Source organism: Ruditapes philippinarum, unplaced genomic scaffold, assembly GCF_026571515.1.
Source record: "Ruditapes philippinarum isolate M1 unplaced genomic scaffold, ASM2657151v2 ctg4796_1_1_1_1, whole genome shotgun sequence".
Taxonomy (NCBI): domain Eukaryota; kingdom Metazoa; phylum Mollusca; class Bivalvia; order Venerida; family Veneridae; genus Ruditapes; species Ruditapes philippinarum.
The window spans coordinates 1-18,124 of NW_026866707.1; the positions used below are offsets into that span (position 1 = coordinate 1).

Below are 18,124 nucleotides of genomic sequence, written 5' to 3' on the forward strand. Positions count from 1 at the left end.
TAATTTAAAACAGAAAGCATAAATCTGTCGTCAAGTCTTTATCGTTTTATGATGTCGAAAAAAGCGGCAAGGGTTTGAAATATAACTATAACGTGTTGGTGAGGTCAAAATTGTGTAAAGGTTTGGTACAAAACATAATAAGTTTTGACCTCATTTTAGCTTTTTTCTTCGTTTGTTAGTTACAATGCAGTTAATTTAATTGTCAGGTAGTTGTTGATTCTAAATTATTATAAAGAGCAATCAGCTCGTCAGCAATATAATAATGCACTGGTGTAAATATTAGAAATATAAACTACATTAATATTTTTCTACCTCATAAAAACAGCTCACTCAGCAAGATTAGCATCGTTAATTAATTTTAATTATATTGCTATAAGGATGTCGGATTTTATATTTACCTAGTCCAACCACGGAAATATTATTTGTAAATCCCGCTTCTCCGCCACAATTAACACTGTAATGTCCGTTCATGCTGTTGTCACTGGAAAAAGTCAATGTATACTTCCCATTTTCTATATTATTTTCAATGTAAGTATCCTTTCCAATCTTTATATCAAATGTAGATCCGTTTTTTGATCGAACCCACTGGCGCGCAAAATTATCAGGGTTTTCCATTACATCTTTAGACGGATAATATTCTAAATATACATTCTCGCCCTCCAATACACGTTCATTTCTCAGGTAAACAAATCCACATGGATTAGTTGGGTTATCTGAAAAAGGGACGTGTTTCTTTTAAAAACTTACAAGTGATGCTAGTTTGATTGTTCCTCTTGACAAATAGAGATAATCAACATCAAATTCATATTAGAGAGGTACCATTTTGACATGGATATATATGTATATAGCTCTAATTATCAAAAATGTAATAAATCTGATTAACAGGTCAGATTATGAATTGATTCTGCAAGATGTACAGATAATGTTTAAAAAGAAACCTTTTTGATACGGTAGCTTCATATTATTCTTAATTTAATTGATGTAAACTCTGTGTCTTAATCAATGTGAATAAATAAAATATATATTGTTAACTGTTTCCTCAGTCTTTTGATCATGCGCAATTTTTACTCATGTGTTAGTGCTCTTCGAACATACAAGTAATAAAGTAGTTTTATACAGAGTTTATGTCCCATTAAGATAAGACGACCAAAATAATCAAAGGTTCCTCGTTACTGATTGGTTTAGTAAGTAGAGCGAACATTGTTTTTGATTGAAGTAACAATTGACATACCATCAAGTTTAAGTTTTCCTGCTTCCATCCAACAGTGCACGCTTTCGTTGTAATAATGTATCCGGTAATGAAATAGTCCATCTATAAGGAAACTGTCTGTTAAGACCATGTAGTATGCTCCATTGTCATGATACTGTGTGAACTTGTATGTCAAAGGACAAGTATACCATGAACTTCCTATGGCTTTATTTGCACGTTGCCATTCCAGAATTGCATCTGGATCCTGTGAGTCCGGTGTAAAAGTAAACGTTACGTTTCTTCCTAGTAAAGCTGGTTGCTTTATTGTCAAATATCCACATTTGCTTATACCGTTGTTATCTGTAAGTTATACATGTAATATAATGACATAAATATATGTAAAATGAGGTAGTGTATAAATGCTTGTGGGGTATCATAAATATAAATACTTTATTTAATACACAACAAAAACATAATAAAGTTTTGGAAACACTAAAATCTTTAAACTATAGAAGGGTAATATTTTTAGGAATCTTTAAAAATTTATAATATTGTATTATATATAACGAAATAAAGATGTGTCCTACGGACACTTCGTCTTGAAAACAAACTTCCGGCATCCGGTGTACGAGAATCCGAAATAGTAAAGCATTAATTGAGCCGTGTCACGACAAAACCAACATAATAGGTTTGCGACCAGCATGGATCCAGACCAGCCTGCGCATCCGCGCAGTTTGATCAGGATCCATAATGTTCGCTTACAAACCCTGTAACAAGTAGAGAAACTGATAGCGAACAGCGCAGGCTGGTCTGGATCCATGCTGGTCGCAAACCCATTATGTTGGTTTTGTCATGACGCGGCTCATTTTTATACATAGAATTAAGAAGGCGCGAAACGTAAGACACGAATACGGACTAAGAAAAATCGTCAGAAGAGGAATCCGGATAAGGGTGGTTTTACTCACATGGACATGTTACTAATTCATGGCTTATTTTTTTATAAAATACTTTAAAGAAAATATATATGTCATTCATTTAAAAAAAAATCATATAAAAAGCTATGATAATGTAGCAATTATATTATGTAAATAATTTAAGGAATATATTTTTTCAATTCAAATTAAATGACCAAAACTAATAGTTCATCAACTTAGCTACATGTACAAGTGCATGTATGAAATGTTTAATAAAAAATGCAATACTAAGGCACTATAATTGCTTAAAAGCTGTAGAAATGCTGTTACCACATTACCACATTTTTTAATTCCACATGTGTCCCTATCGCCACTGTCTGATGTCCAGCACCACAGATAATCCCGTTCCACAGCTCGACAAAAATTGGCTGCATCTGATACTGTAGCGTCACGGAATTGTTCATTTTTGTAGACCTTTTTATCGTAAGAATCCCATCTTATGCACGGTGTCCCGTTCTTTGTCGTCTGCTGGTGGCCGATGTAGTCATCTACCGTTGTAGTATAGCAGTCTATCACCACGCCTGAAAGATAGTGCCTTTTATATGTAGCTATCAATTAATAACAACAATGAGTTCGCTTTTACTTCCTCTAGTTTTTTAACTTCAAACGGAAATTGACAAATTAAAAATTATAAAATAATCATGATTATTATTACCAGTACTGTAGTCTGAACATCTAAAATCATCACTATCGTCATCGTCGTCGTAATCATTGTCTAATAACAACAACCAACACAATCACCATCGTTAAAATCGCCAACGTCAACATGTAAATCATCATAAATGTTGTCACTGCCAAAATCTCCCCAATCACAATGGCAATGTCAGAATCATTCATTATTTAAGAAATAATATATCTCAAACTGTGATTTTATTGCTCAGTAACATCACTGTTTGTCCCAGAGTTCGGATGCGGGGAATTATATCACGAGGGCGTAGCCCGAGTGATATAATGATGCGCATCCGAACGACAAACAGTGATGTTATCAATCAATAAAATGACCGATTTGGATATATTATTTCGATTCTAACACGACATCAACAAATAACTGCTGCCCATACATGATAATTAGCTAAATTGTGCGTACTTATTGTCAGCGCGTCACATTTTTAGTGGTTACGTCATGTGTATAATGATTACGTCACATGTCTAAATATAGAACGTCAAACAGTGATTGTATAGCATATTATAGCATAAAATCGGCTTTCCCCTCTTTTGCCCATGTTATAACGGGACCAAAACCATGTGTTAACATAGTCACGCGCTCTTGTTATAGCCCGGTTTCACCTATGCGCAATACATACAGGGCCCAGTAAACAAACAAACAAAAAATGACGATTTGGCCTGTTTGCCAAAGAGTCATGCGCTCTTGTTATATTGAAATTTATTGATTCGAGGCCTGCCTCAGTCGCATATTCAAGTAACTATGCCGGAAAAACGGCGTATAGACATCGGTGCTAATCTTGGTTGTCGCCCTTTCTAAGAAACGGACAGTTGTCAATGTAAACAAATACAGTAGAATCTAGTCTACCTGTCATTCAGTTTAACACTCCGATTAACTTACAAAACTAGATAACACAAAATTAATATGAGAAAATGTTTTTTTATTTATGTTAATGTTGATAAATGATCTTTATATTTCTTTGAGAGAATAATGCTTAGTGCCTGATTTTTTTATAAACTTGATTGCTTGAAAAAAAAAACCGATTCTGATGTCACTGATCTTTTTTCTACCGTCAATCTGAAATCATTCTAAGAATTTCTGAGGGTCATGTTTTGTCTTGGGTAGAGGGTAGAGTAATGTAAAGTTTTTTTTCTTGAGATAATAAATCTCCAAAGGCCAAGCTTTGTTAAATCAATTAAAATTCAAAATTTCGTTCGGTTCCGAGAATTTTCCAAGTTGTTGGCCCCGGAAAAATGAAACGCATACGTAAAACATAGAATTGGATAAATACCGTCCAAGCACAAGAATTTAATGTAATTGTGTTTTGTATAAACTATACATCACGAATCTGTTTGAAAATTTTATGCTATAATAGCGTCAACGCATGTTTATTTCGTGTTATAAAGTCTGCAGAGTCCCTCGGAACTGTTGGAGCCCTCGCCCTACCGGGCTCGGGCACCAACCGTTCCCCGGGACTCTGCAGACGTTATAACACGGAAAAACGTGCGTTAACCCTATAATAACACACTTTCGGTTCTTCTATGTTCAATAGGGAAAAATGCGGGTCGTGTTAGAATAAATATTACCACCATCACCTTATTCAACATCATTATCCTCATTGTCAACATAATCGCCACATAGCAATAAACGTCGTTAAAATCGTCATCATCATTTCATTTCATTGTAAGGTTATTATTTCTATCAGCATCAACAAGACCGTCATATAATTAGCAAAATTTGATAACAATAAAAAAATAATACAATATACCTACCAGTTCCTGTGACAACACATGTTACTAAAATGACCGAAAAAAATCCAAAAAGGAAACAAGTATTACTATTCATTGTAAGCAAAGAGTATAACTAAATACAGATTCTAAAGATACGTGCATTTAACAGTGTATGTGAAATATTGATTTAAAGGGGAAGTGAGAACTTATATATAATATCCGTTTTACATATATCTTTATTTATTATGATAAAACTAAATGATCAATCAGGGAGGATGGTCATAAGATTTCCGGGGTACATAAAGTTTCCTTAATGTTATTTAATTGTTAAATCGTGCATATGTCCATTAAAAACATTGTCATAAACGGAAAACGTCCCGCTATCGCTATATTTCAACAAGACTGTCATCGCTGATAATGTCGTGACAATTAAAATAAACACTTATAATAACAAGAAGTATCTTTTAAAAGGCGAAGTAAAACTGGTGAACTTGCATGTAGTAGTTCTTAGTTTCCCATGCAAAATCATATAGAAATGGTAGCATAGCTTGTACAAAAAAGACATAATAATTCCTTGTAGGTAAATTAAACTAAAAAAAAGGAACACTTTAAGATGTATGTGTTTCTTGTTTCGGCGAATGATATGAATTTCTAACACCAACATCTACGCAGTTGGAAGGCAATTATTTTCAATAAATACTTTATCAATAGGTAAAAAATATATGAAAATTATAATCATTATATAAATTCAACACATCAATTATCATATCATATAATATATAGACACTTATTGAACATCATAAACTGAGGATGCCTGATAAGTTCTGATATTTTCCTCGTTATTTTGGACAAACTTTAAAGTCAGATCTTGTGTAAGATAAACTCAGTAAGCTCAGAAAAAATAAACTGTTCATGCATCGTAAAATATTTCGTGGGAGGGAGTATTGTTAAACAGAACTGAGCAATTTAACTAGAAAGTTAAAGTACTACCCTATAGATTTTATTTTAGAACTTTCCTTTACATTTTTTAAATGGCAAGGACTATTTTGTAATTTCAAAATGACCGATCGAATATATTATATATTCGATTATATATATCGAATATATATATATATATATGATGCGCACGGTTTATAACAATATCATTGTGACTATTGGTCTACAAAAGCTCTTTTGTATCATAGGCAAAAGTAAAAACACGCTCCCTGTTGTCGCACTATGACTGTATAATATGTATACGATTGAACTCTGACACATTTTCAACAGAAAGGCCCCCAAATTTTCAACAGAAAGGTCCCCAAACTATGATACAAGTATGAATTGGTGTTCTCAGTATGGTAATATAACACCAGTGACATTCAAAACTGAGATTGTTTTTCATATTTTAGAAGCAGGTTCTGTTAATCTTTACGAGAATTTCTTTTATATGTTTGTTGTTAAACCTCGGACCCAAGGTCTTTTTAAGTCCCAGGTTGAACGTAAACTATTCAACTATTCTAACAAAGGAATTACAATGGAAGGAAAATGGAAGCTCAACTCAAACCATATAAAGGGGTCGTTTTGCACACATGTGTACGTTAACCAAAATTAGGCAAAAGTGGCGCCCCTTAACGTCAAACTGTACATATTGCAGTAATAGCAATGAATTGCAGCGTGTGTGTGTAATCAGTTTGAAAAGTACATGTGTGGGCTCCAGTCTCACTAAGTGTTTCAAATAAAACATTAAAGCATAAAGCAAAATTCAGTCATAAACTTACCAACAAAAGCAAACGGCCAGTGTGATTATTATGTTCTTGGTTTTCAATTGTATAAATCATTTTACTATTCTTCGTAATAGTCTTATCGTGATTTTTTTAACTGTCCCGTTAAAAATTGGTTATGCGTTATATTTTTTTTAAATAATCACAATTTTGTTCTTAGTTGAATTATTCCTTTATTTTCTCGTATGTATGATACATTATCATGCAGCAAAATTATATTAATATAAGACATATAATAGTTTATTACATGTGCGATTTTCCAGCAATCAGGTTATAGAAGGAAAGAACGGAAGTTCGCGTCATTACAAGAGCTCATTTATAATCATACAGTCTATTACAATACATAGAGGATATTCAAGTTTTTTCTATAAATACACGATTTATTTTCATCGAGTGGTATGAAAATAAATATTTCATGAGTGGCGTAGCCACGAGTGAAATATGGTAATTTTCATGCCACAAGATGAAAATAAATCATGTATTTATAGAAAAAATTTGAATTTTCTGTTTATTATATACATTTTTCTCTTTTTTTGTGATACAATTTTAAAGACTTTCCCTTAAATTTTGTGTACTGGCAGAATTTAAAAGAAAGTAGTCCGGTAAGACACCAGTGAAAATACGGAAAATATGTTTCACTGCAGTGAAAAATAAATTTTTACAGTGAAAATACGGAAAATTTTATTTCATCAATATTTCTCAATATTTCATTTATAAGTATATAATAAAGTATGATACCGACTTGTATATACGAGTATAATACGCTTGCGACGTCGTTAACGTCAAATTTTAAAGTTATAGCGTGCGCCGAGTCGCTTTACTAACGACTTAACATTTTCAGTTGTTAATGTTTCTTGTTGGTATTTTTCGTTTCATATAGAGGATATATTCCGATTTATGTTCCGTGTGTTTTTATATAAATGCATCTTACATGATATCCTCACATAGATTCATATCGTGGTTAAATTATTAGGCATAATATGAAAAACTATTATTATACGAAGACTTTAAAATCTATTTCCATTTTAACATATACATTTATAGGTGGGATTAAGCATATGCACTATTTACAAGGGACGCTGATCATTACCACTACACTTAAGTCTAGTTTAATCAGGATAGCTTACTTTATAGGCGGGGCTTAGTATGCTAAGTGTTCTCTCCCATGATTCAAATTATCGAATAAATATTTTTCAGTAGATCTATACAATAAATATTTTAATTATACAATAAATATTTTCAAATATAGAATATACATATAGAAAATTATCGCACACAAATATCTTTATGATGAACAAGTATTCAGCAGGATTGAATAAATATTATGGTATAGAATATAAAATAAGAGTTATACAATATAAATATTGGATATAGAACAAAAATTTAAAAACTGCTTTGAATGAGAGAATTTTTAATTTGAAAAATTCTACAGTATTGATAAATGTTTTGTTTTGAATAGTTATAGTGTTTTTTTACATGTTTTTCGGTGGTTTATAGAAATATATCAGTGAAATATAAAACTAATACAAATGTATTTCACTGTTTGAAAGAGTAGAAATATCAATTTGAATTTTTCACTGCTTTGAATTTAAGCACGTTTCGTTATTTCAGTGAAATACCAGCGTGCACAGTACTTGGTGTCGTAAATGACGTCACGTTGTCGCTTTTCATTTAATATTAGGTTAAAATGTCTTTTTTTAACGTTTCTTTGCATATAATAAAAAGAAAACTTGTTTAATTTAGTGATAATATATGGCGTGACACAGGAAGATATTGATTATCACAAATTTAAGTTTATCACTGAAATAGAAATTAAATGTGGAAGACATTTCAAACTGAGCATACGACAATCCAAATAGTGAATTTCATTTTGCGCCACTCAGAATTCTACTTTTGTTGTAGAATTGAAAGAAGATTTAACAAAACAAAAAAATCGTATATTCTTTGTCTTCTTTGAATAATTTATATAATTATTATTATTTGTTGGGGCTGTTATTATTTTATTTTATTATTTTATTGAAATGCAAAATATAATATCAGTCGGAAAATCTGATCCAAACTTTTTCTATGACATTTCAGAAAAAGAACATTCTTTTTTCCATTTAAATTACCCGCAATATTATATCATAATTAGTCATCATTTGTTGTTCTATATCATTCGGGATTTTCACACGCCATATTTAAAGTTGTCAATTTCTTTAGTTTTGTCACTTGAAAACATCCCTCCTTTATTTGTGCCACTTGGTATCTGTCCTTTAATTTTAAAATTCATGTTTTTCCTGATTGACATTGATTATTGAAAAGAGTTCGACAGACAAATACGCAAAACTGTGCAAGATTTAAGTATTAGTTGACGAAAAGTTTGATTATATTATCAGAAATGTATGGTGGCTGATTTGTGCCATTTGTGTTTTCGTCCGGCCACCCTGCCAAGCGAAAAGTCGAGAATTTACAATTAAAATGGCGGGGTCGCGGAACGAAAACACGCTAACTAGCGGGGGCGCGCGGCGAAGTTTAACAAATAAAACTTCGCCCCATGAGGGCGCGGAGCGAGAATTAAGAAATAAAACGGCGGGGGCGCGGGGCGAAAATTTTAATAAATAAAAAATTCTCCCGGCCCCCCCTAATTAGCGTGTTTTTCGTCCCGCGACCCCGCCAAGCGAAAGTCGAGAATTTACAAATTTAAATGGCGGGGTCGCGGAACGAAAACCGCTAATTAGCGAGGGGGCGCGGGGAAGTTTAACAAATAAAACTTCCCCCGCGAGGGCGCGGAGCGAGAATTAAGAAATAAAACGGCGGGGGCGCGGGGCGAAGTTTAATGAAAAAAATCTTCGCCCCGCGCCCCTGCTAATTAGCGTGTTTTCGTCCCGCGACCCCGCCAAGCGAAAAGTCGAGAATTAACAAAATAAAATGGCGGGGGCGCGGGGCGAAAACACGAATGGCACAAATCAGCCACCATAGAAATGGGATTATGTAAACGGAAAGGTACTAGACGTGTTGGGTGTGCAAAAATGGCTTACATCTCTGCATGTAATTGAATTTTTAGAATTAGCTATTAAAGCCGCGTCCATGTAAGGTTAGAAACGATTTCAAGACAATGTGATTTGAAAATCACAATTTTCTTATTTTAGGAATTATCATTAAATTTGCGTTGTGCCCTTACTCAACACCAGTTAACATCTACATTTGAGCCGCGTCATGACAAAACCAACGTAACGCGTTTGCGACCAGCATGGATGTAGACCTGCCTGCGCATCCGCGCAGTCTGATCAGGATCCACGCTGTTCGCTACCAGTTTCTCTACTTGTAATAGGGTTTGTAAGCAAACAGCATGGATCCTGATCAGACTGCGCGAATGCGCAGGCTGGTCTGGATCCATGCTGGTCGCAAACACATTACATTGGTTTTGTCGTGACGCGGCTCATTTGTTAACCTATGATTGGTTTGATTAATTAATAAAATCTCTTTAAATATTTAAATTGAAACTGATTTGAATAAGAATGTACAATGTATTTGTTTTCGAAACAAGAGCTGCCACAGGAGACAACAAAGCTCGACTAATTAAATACTGGACGCAGTAAGGAAGACAAAACTATGAAAGAAAAATCAATTATGATATAAATATATTTCTTCTTATGTCAAGAATTTATTGTTGTTAACATAAATTCCAAGTTCAATGGGGGGAATATCTGGAAATAGTCACACTAGAGTTATGGATCTTGTCACACAACATGTGTGTAATGATAAGAAATATATATTTGAAGTTTGAAGTAGATACCTTAAAAAGTAAAGAAGTTATATTTATTAAAGAAATTAAGTTCAAAGGGAGATAAATCTGAAAATATTACGTCAAGAGTTATGAACCTTGTCACATAAGATCTGGTTGATGATAAGGAATATATATTTGAAGTTTGAGGTAGATTCCTTCAAAACTAAAGAAGTTATAGTAAAAAATAACATTTTTCAAGTAAAAAAACTAAGTTAACAAGGAGATAATTCTTGCAATATTAGTACTAGAGTTATGAACCTTGTCACATAAAATCTGGTTAATGATAAGGGACATATATTTGAGGTATTAAGTTGATCCCTTGAGAAATAAAGAAGTAACAGATATTTTTTTTAAAAAATACGGAAAATTCTAAGTTCAAGGGGAGATAATATTAAAATATTGGTGCTAGAGTTATTAACCTTGTCACATAAGATGTGGTTGATGAAAAGGAACATATATTTGAAGTATGAAGTTGATCCTTTAAGAAATACAGAAGTTACAGTAAAAAAATATTATTTTTCAAGAAAATTCTTAGTTCAAAGGGAGATAAATCTAAAAATATTGATGCTAGAGTTATAAACCTTGTCACATAAGATGTGGTTGATGATAAGGAACATATATTTGAAGTTTAAAGTTGACACCTTAAGAAATGAAAAAGTTGTGAAAATATTTTCCTGCACCAAAACCGGTACCCCACCAAAACTTTAATCTGAAATTTGGACGCGGACGCGGATGCCGACGCCGGGGCGGGTAAGCCAGCTCTCCATATACTTCGTATAGTCGAGCTAAAAACTATTGATAAATTCTTTGATAGAATTATTTCAATAAAAAATGAATAACATGGCACATAATGAAACATACAAAAAAATCATTTTTTCTTGTGTGTGTGTGTGGGGGGAGGGTATTTTGTCTGTGTGTGGGGGGAGGGGGGAGGGGGTTATTATTATTTTATTGAAATGCCTTGTGAAATGCAATATAACGTTTACAGTAGATGTAAAATTTATTACCAGTCCGAAAATCTGTTCCAGACATTTTTTATGACATTTCAGTTAAAGAATATGCTATTTTTTCTTCAGAATTATCCGCATTATTATACCTGAATTATTCATAATTTGTTTCTCTATATCATTAGGGATTTTCACACGCCATATTTAAAGTTGCCATCAAAATATCAAGATAGTTTCTTTATTTTTGTCACCTTAAATCCTCCCTCCTTTATTTGTACCACTTGGTATCTGTCCTTTAATTGTAAAATTCATGTTTTTCTTGATTGACATTGATTATTGAAAAGAGTTCGACAGACAAAATACGAAAAACTGAGATTTAAGTATTACAGTTGATTAAAAGTATAATTAATATTATCAGAAAAATGATTTGGTACAATGGAAAGGTACTAGCCATGTTGGGTGTAAAACTGTTGTACCTATTGTATTACCTTTACCAAAAAAGTTGAAACTGCTATAAATAAGAGAATATTCATTTAAAAAAAACTATTAATAAATGTTTTGTTTTGAATAGTTAGAGTGATAGAATTATTTCAATATACTATTGCATAACACGGCACATCTTATAGAACATAAAAACACAGATGCGGGATGTGTGAATTGATAATTAGCCACCCCAAACAACATCATATACACAAATAAAGAGTTAAAACAAACTCTTATTTTAATTTTTGGTCCTCATGGTGTGACATAGGAAGTTATTATCACAAATTTATAAATATCACTGAAAATAAAACGTTAATGTGAAAGACATTTCAAAGTGAGCATATGAAGAATATCATTTAACGCTACTTGAAGGAGTACTTTTTGTATATTCTTTGATTTATCAATATTATGGTATTGGAAAGAACTTTAAAATGCAATAAAACCTTAACAGCAGATATAAAGGACATTGTCAGTGTGAAAATCCGTGCCAGACATATATTTCTTATGACATTTCAGAAGAAGAATATTCTATTTTCTTTTAAATTATTCCCATTATCATATCATAATTAGTAATCATTAATGGTTCATATCATTCGGGATTTTCACACGCAATATATTTAAAGTTGTCACCAAAATATCAAAAACAATTTCTTTCTTTTTTCACTTGGAATCCTCCTTTCTTTATTTGTACCACTTGGTATCTGTCCTTTAATTGTAAAAATCATGTTTTTTCCTGATTGACATTGATTATTGAAAAGAGTTCGACAGACAAATACGCAAAACTGTGCAAGATTTAAGTATTAGTTGACGAAAAGTTTGATTAATATTATCAGAAAAGGTGTTTTTGTAAACAGAAAGGCACTGGTATTGGATGTGAAACTGTTGTCTTATCTTCATTTGACTTAATTGTAAAATTCATGTTTTTCCTGATTGACATTGATTATTGAAAAGAGTTCGACAGTCAAATACGCAAAATTGTGCAAGATTTAAGTATTAGAGTTGACGAAAAGTTTGATTAATGTTATCAGAAAAGTGATTTAGTAAACGGAAAGGTACTAGACGTGTTCAGTGTGAAACTATATTGTATTATCTAAACATAAATGATGAATTACTTCTAAAAGTCTTTTCTTTGAATAAGAGCATACTTCTGTTTTGTAAAAAGATAAATGTTTTGTTTTAAATAGTTAGAGTGATAGAATTATTTCAATAAACTATTGAATAAGACGTCACATCATTACACATACATAAACATAGAATTGATAAATAGTCATGCATAACAACACTATATTACAAGGATTACACAAATGTATGCAGAGTTAAAACAAACTCTTATTTTTAATTTTTTGTCTTCATGGTGTGACATAGGAAGATATTCAAATATGTTACTAAAAATACTGAGTATACGAAAATCTAAATAGTGAATTTCATTTTACGTTTCTCAAATGTCTCAAATAAAACAAACCAAAAAATAACTTATTGATTTTATTATCAATATTTTATTGAAAAGAATTTTAAAATTCAATTGAACGTTTTCAGAAAGATGTCAGTTTGAAAATCCGAGCCAGACATATTTTATGACATTTCAGTAAAAGAATGATTTATTCTATTCTTTTTTCTTAATTATCTGCATTATTATATCATTATAAGTCATCATTTGTTGTTCTATATCATTCGGGATTTTCACACGCCATATTTAAAGTTGTCACCAAAATATCAAAATCAATTTCTTTATTTTTGTCACTTGAAATCCTCCCTCCTTTATTTGTACCACTTGGTATCTGTCCTTTAATTGTAAAATTCATGTTTTTCCAGATTGACATTGATTATTGAAGAAAGAGTCCGACAGACAAATACGTAAAACTGTGCAAGATTTATGAATTAGTTTGATTATATTATCAGAAAAGGGATTTGGTAAACGGAAAGGTACTAGACATGTTGGGTGTGAAACTATTGTATTTCGTTGTCTATTTTGATAAATTTATCGATAACATGATTGAATGAAAACTTCTTTAAATGGTTACCATCTCTGCATGCAATTAAATCTTTAGAATAAGCTACTATAGCCTCATCCTTGTAGGGTTAGAAGCGTTTTGAAGACAATGACGTCATCAAACGACGCCGTCATTTGAAAATCGCAATCTTTTGTTTTAGAATTTTTTTCATTAAATTTGCGATATGCCCTAACTCAACACCTACCTCAACTCAAAACCTATGATAGGTTTGTTAAATAAATAAAATGTCTTAGAATATTTAAATGAAGAAAAAAAAATTCTACAAGGGTCATTTGATGTTAAGTAGTGGTTTAGTGGTTATACGATGGAATCCTATAAAATTTAATAGTTTTTAAAATTCTATATAAAATTACAACTTAAAATTAAATACCAGTGTGAACTTGCTTTTGTTGGAAAAAATGTCGTCTGCTAAAACTTGTCGTCTGACTGGTTTTCAGGAAAAAAGGTACGTTATAATCGATCCATTGACCTGCTTACATATTACATGAAGAACGCATATTCTGCTATTATTCTGGGGTCGTCGTATTTCAATTGGATTTCAATTTGGAAATTGCAAAATGAACGCAATGAACAACATTGTAATAAAGCCATTTATTTTATAACTTTGATTTAAGCAGACTACCGTTTAGATAGACTGATCTGTTTTAAAGCGATGACACAGATAAGTCAATGAGTTACAAGCGTTTCACGAGCGTCGGTCGAGTGTCTTGTAGTTACTTCCCCTGACGCCTCTCAAAATAAGCGGGATTTCGTCTGCCGGCTGGAGGCTTATTACGGACCCCTACTAAGGAGCTAATTGACACAAAATGAGGGCTGATTGCTTCCTGAGAGATGAGGGTGGTGATTCACATATATCCCTGCACATCTGGACATACTAGTAGGTAAAAGCGACCGACAAATTGAGAGACGGAAACTAATCAACTTTAACTGTCAAAAATATGAGAAGTCAGAAGAAATTAAGTTCTTGCTTTGGTTCGGGAGCTGAGGAAGTACGGCCCAGAATACCTGTGATTTTTCCACGAGAATGCGAGCTTTATTAATTACAGACGTGTTATTAAAAGATGCTTTATTTCTTGTTCTTGAAATAATTAAAAGTATGGCACTGAGCGGAAAGACAGTAAAATAATTAAATCAAGTGTCGATGTTAAAGCTGACACTAATTGCCGTACTGCCGGACATAATGACCGCAATGAATTGGATAAACCATAAAAGCCGCATGACTTTTGATTTGACGTCTGGGCAGCTAAACTTGCAAAAATCATGAAACAAGGCTTTGTACAGAATTTGAAATATATGTGATAAATTTTGCTAAACCCTTTTCATGGTCAATTGTTTCCGGATTAACTCACCAAAATACTTAAATAAATGTCCCCCCTTCCCAATTTTTATTTCCACAAAATCTTCGTTGTGTAATACCTTTAAGAGTGTTGTGAAACGATGTGCATTTTTATTTGTCGAATAACTGCAAATACATCATGTGACACAGTTAAAAAGGAATTTGCAAAAGAATGAAAATGAATGAAAATACATAAATAAACTGTAGTTTGCGAATCTGATACAACAATTAAACCAGGGCTTTAATTTTACAACAATTCTCTATGTTTAAGAACAAAGATTTAATATTATGTTTTCTTTTAATTATACTAACTCCGTAACAGCAGTTAGTTCGCCTTTTGACCAACAGTTCGTACTCCATGTACATGTCTAATTATCTAAAATATATTACAAAGAAACAAGCTACAAATAAAAATAGGACAAAATGCGAAAATAATGATATTGCTTATTTGATATTAATTATCGGCGAGATTTTTCAAGTATATAGGTGCAAAGATAAAAGCATACATGCAATATTTCACACATATTATCAATATGTAACAGCGTCCCTGCGACTTTGATCCGGCGGCAAATCAAAGCATGCCGTTAATTGATCACTTATTGGATATTGATACTGATGCAGTTGTTTTTATCGATTATTTCCATGTGTGCATACATAAATTGAATTGCGTGATAATGAATTCATTAATTTTTATATGCGAAATGCATTAACACGCCGGCTTGATGACCTTTGAACTTTAGCAGAATCCTTGTGAAAGTATTTATTCACGACCTTTAAACTGATGCCCTTTCCATAGTCATATATAATAACAGTATTTAAAAGAAGTTCAGAATATGAATTAATTTTGTATTTCGGAATATATATTTATACTTTCTCTAAACAGATTGTTCAGTAAGGTCTAAGTATAGGTTAGTGTTTAATAATACGTATTAACACAAAAATAATTGGTCAAGCGGGCCGCAGACAGGCGACCAATTATTTTTGTTAATTCGTATTATTAAACATTAACCTATTGAATGATCAACATTATTTTTCAACCAAAAACAAAGCATTTCTCTAAACTGCTTATAGTTAGACTGGTAAAACGACTGATTAAGTAAATTTATTTAGAATGTATATATCATTCGACCAATGAAAGATAATAATATGATAATAATAATAATAGTAACTTTATAGTAAAGTAAATAAGCAGGGTAAAATTTAGTTAGATATACATGTATCATTTGATCTATGAGAAACATTTATATATTATACATTGTGTAATCATTAATAGTACAACGTTTGGGTTGCTGGGCACCATGAAATCCTTACTAGCAAATCACTTTATGAACAGAACAGAACAGAAAACCTTATACATGTACATTCATGATACTTTTCAGACATAAGCAAAAATAAGCAATGAATGGTTTTTGTATTTTCTGATCGCAAGATCAGATAAATACATAGCTAACATCCACAGTCTGACACAAAATTTCCCAACAGTCCTAACAACGCAAAGTAGTTCTCACTCAAAACTGCTTAAAAACCACCAATTTAAAAGAAAGAATAATTTTTAATGTAGGCATTTAACGAATTACAGTGCATTAAAAGTTTAGATTAGTCAATAGAAATATGAGGTTACAATCACAAATTTCGCGGATGAATATCTTTTTACTCAATGAAAAATGTTCGGCTATTTCCGTAAAGCTTCGGATTATCATGAATATCATTTTAATCAATGAAAATGCTATTTTTAGCTATGCCGATTACCGAATACTCCAGAGCGTAGTACACAAATAAATCTGACTGTCGAGTAGTGGAATATATACATGTCGGACTGTTGGCGAGAAGATTTCCGATAAATTATTTTCATCAGTGTTAAACAACACGTTTACCGTGAACAAAATACCTCGAAATTAATAAGGATTACAAACACGAAATGGAAGTTCTCAATTTAGAATTACATAATGTATTCGTTTTTATTCAAGGTTCATATGTATAACTTCACCGTGGTGCAGAGGTAAGCGGTCTCGTTGAGGGTGTGATAGGCCTATGGTTCAAATCCTAGTCGAGGCAATTCTATTTTTTTCATGCAAAATTCCATATGTAAATCTCAAACTGTTATAGAAGAAAATCAAAACGCTGTCGCTGCGTAAGATGAATTATAGTATATAAAAAAACTTTATACAGGAAAGTACATACAGATAGTCAGTATGATTTAGATTGCAAAGATCAGAAAATACCACAGAGCTGCAGCCCTTTGATTTATTAATATTGTGTTGCATTTGGATAATAACCGGACAAAAACAGGTGGCAACAAAGTTTGTCCACTTGTCCCAAACGTTTCCATTATTTTTTAACGTGAACTTTAGTGTCAAAATACGATTTATAACACTTATATGTCGTGGAAATTGAGAACAACCATGTTTGAATGTAAAAAAATATCATGTTCTTCTTCCATAAAATAACATAGCATAATAGATAATCATTTAAATGGCGATATTATTTAATTAAAATAGTTGGATACCTTTATATGTGTATACATGAATAATAAATAAGTTATGGGTGTTGGGGGAAGGGCTGGATGGGACAAGAGAATCGCATGTTTTATTAAAATGTACATGTAATTATTTTAAGACTGTTTTATCTAAACATTCTGTGTGGAAAAACTGTGGTTGCTTTCAAAATTGAATGTTCTATATAAAAAAGACGAAGATATTTATAAGCGGCATGTGTAGGACAAATGTCCGCAACCATTTACTCCTATCTATTCCTTTAAAAAACGCCGGAAGTGGTTGTTCTTTAAGTTACCGTAATATAAGTATACGTCATGTAGGACAGTATATAAACATGTATAAGATATGGCCTTGCATCAGTGAAACCTATTTTATCATAGAGCATACCTTTTTGCAAGTTCTAAAAGTCCGAAGAGTGAAAATGTCTTTGTCCTTAACTATAGCCATTGAATTTTAATGGTCCTTAAAATCTAAATAATAAAAAACGACAGTCATTCCTTGGCAAAGAATTTTCAACTCTTCAGATTAGAAAAAACTTTCTTTTCTTATCAATTTTAAAATGGATTTAGCAGAGACATAGAGACATCTCTTGCTTTAGGGCACCATAAATATTTTTCATTGAAAACAAATGATTTGCAGCAAGAAACAAACACAGTAATTGTGTAAACAACAGTATGTAACGCGTAATATGGCACTTATGCTTAAAAAAATGGCGCCATATTCGAATTCCATAGTTATTCACAAAATTGCAGTGTAAGATATCCT

The 18,124-nt window shown here is 32.1% G+C and overlaps 1 protein-coding gene across 1 annotated transcript; it reads right to left on the bottom strand.

Moving 5' to 3' along the window:
- Nucleotides 1–184: 184 nt before the first annotated feature.
- LOC132733428 (uncharacterized) lies at nucleotides 185–4,736 on the bottom strand. Its single transcript, XM_060720076.1, has 4 exons — nucleotides 4,600–4,736; nucleotides 2,442–2,684; nucleotides 1,232–1,549; nucleotides 185–713 (listed from the first exon to the last, which is right to left on the bottom strand). The coding sequence occupies exons 1-4, from the start codon at nucleotides 4,670–4,672 to the stop codon at nucleotides 349–351; spliced, it is 999 nt and encodes a 332-aa protein (XP_060576059.1). The 5' UTR covers nucleotides 4,673–4,736; the 3' UTR covers nucleotides 185–348.
- Nucleotides 4,737–18,124: the final 13,388 nt, after the last annotated feature.

Bases quoted from the DNA above. Each gene is read 5' to 3' on its own strand.
- LOC132733428 (XM_060720076.1), bottom strand. From the start codon at position 4,672: ATGAATAGTAATACTTGTTTCCTTTTTGGATTTTTTTCGGTCATTTTA. The intron at 2,685-4,599 runs GTAGGTATATTG...ACTATCTTTCAG, and splicing joins ATGTGTTGTCACAGGAACTG to GCGTGGTGATAGACTGCTAT. The intron at 1,550-2,441 runs GTAATGTGGTAA...TATAACTTACAG, and splicing joins ATGTGGAATTAAAAAATGTG to ATAACAACGGTATAAGCAAA.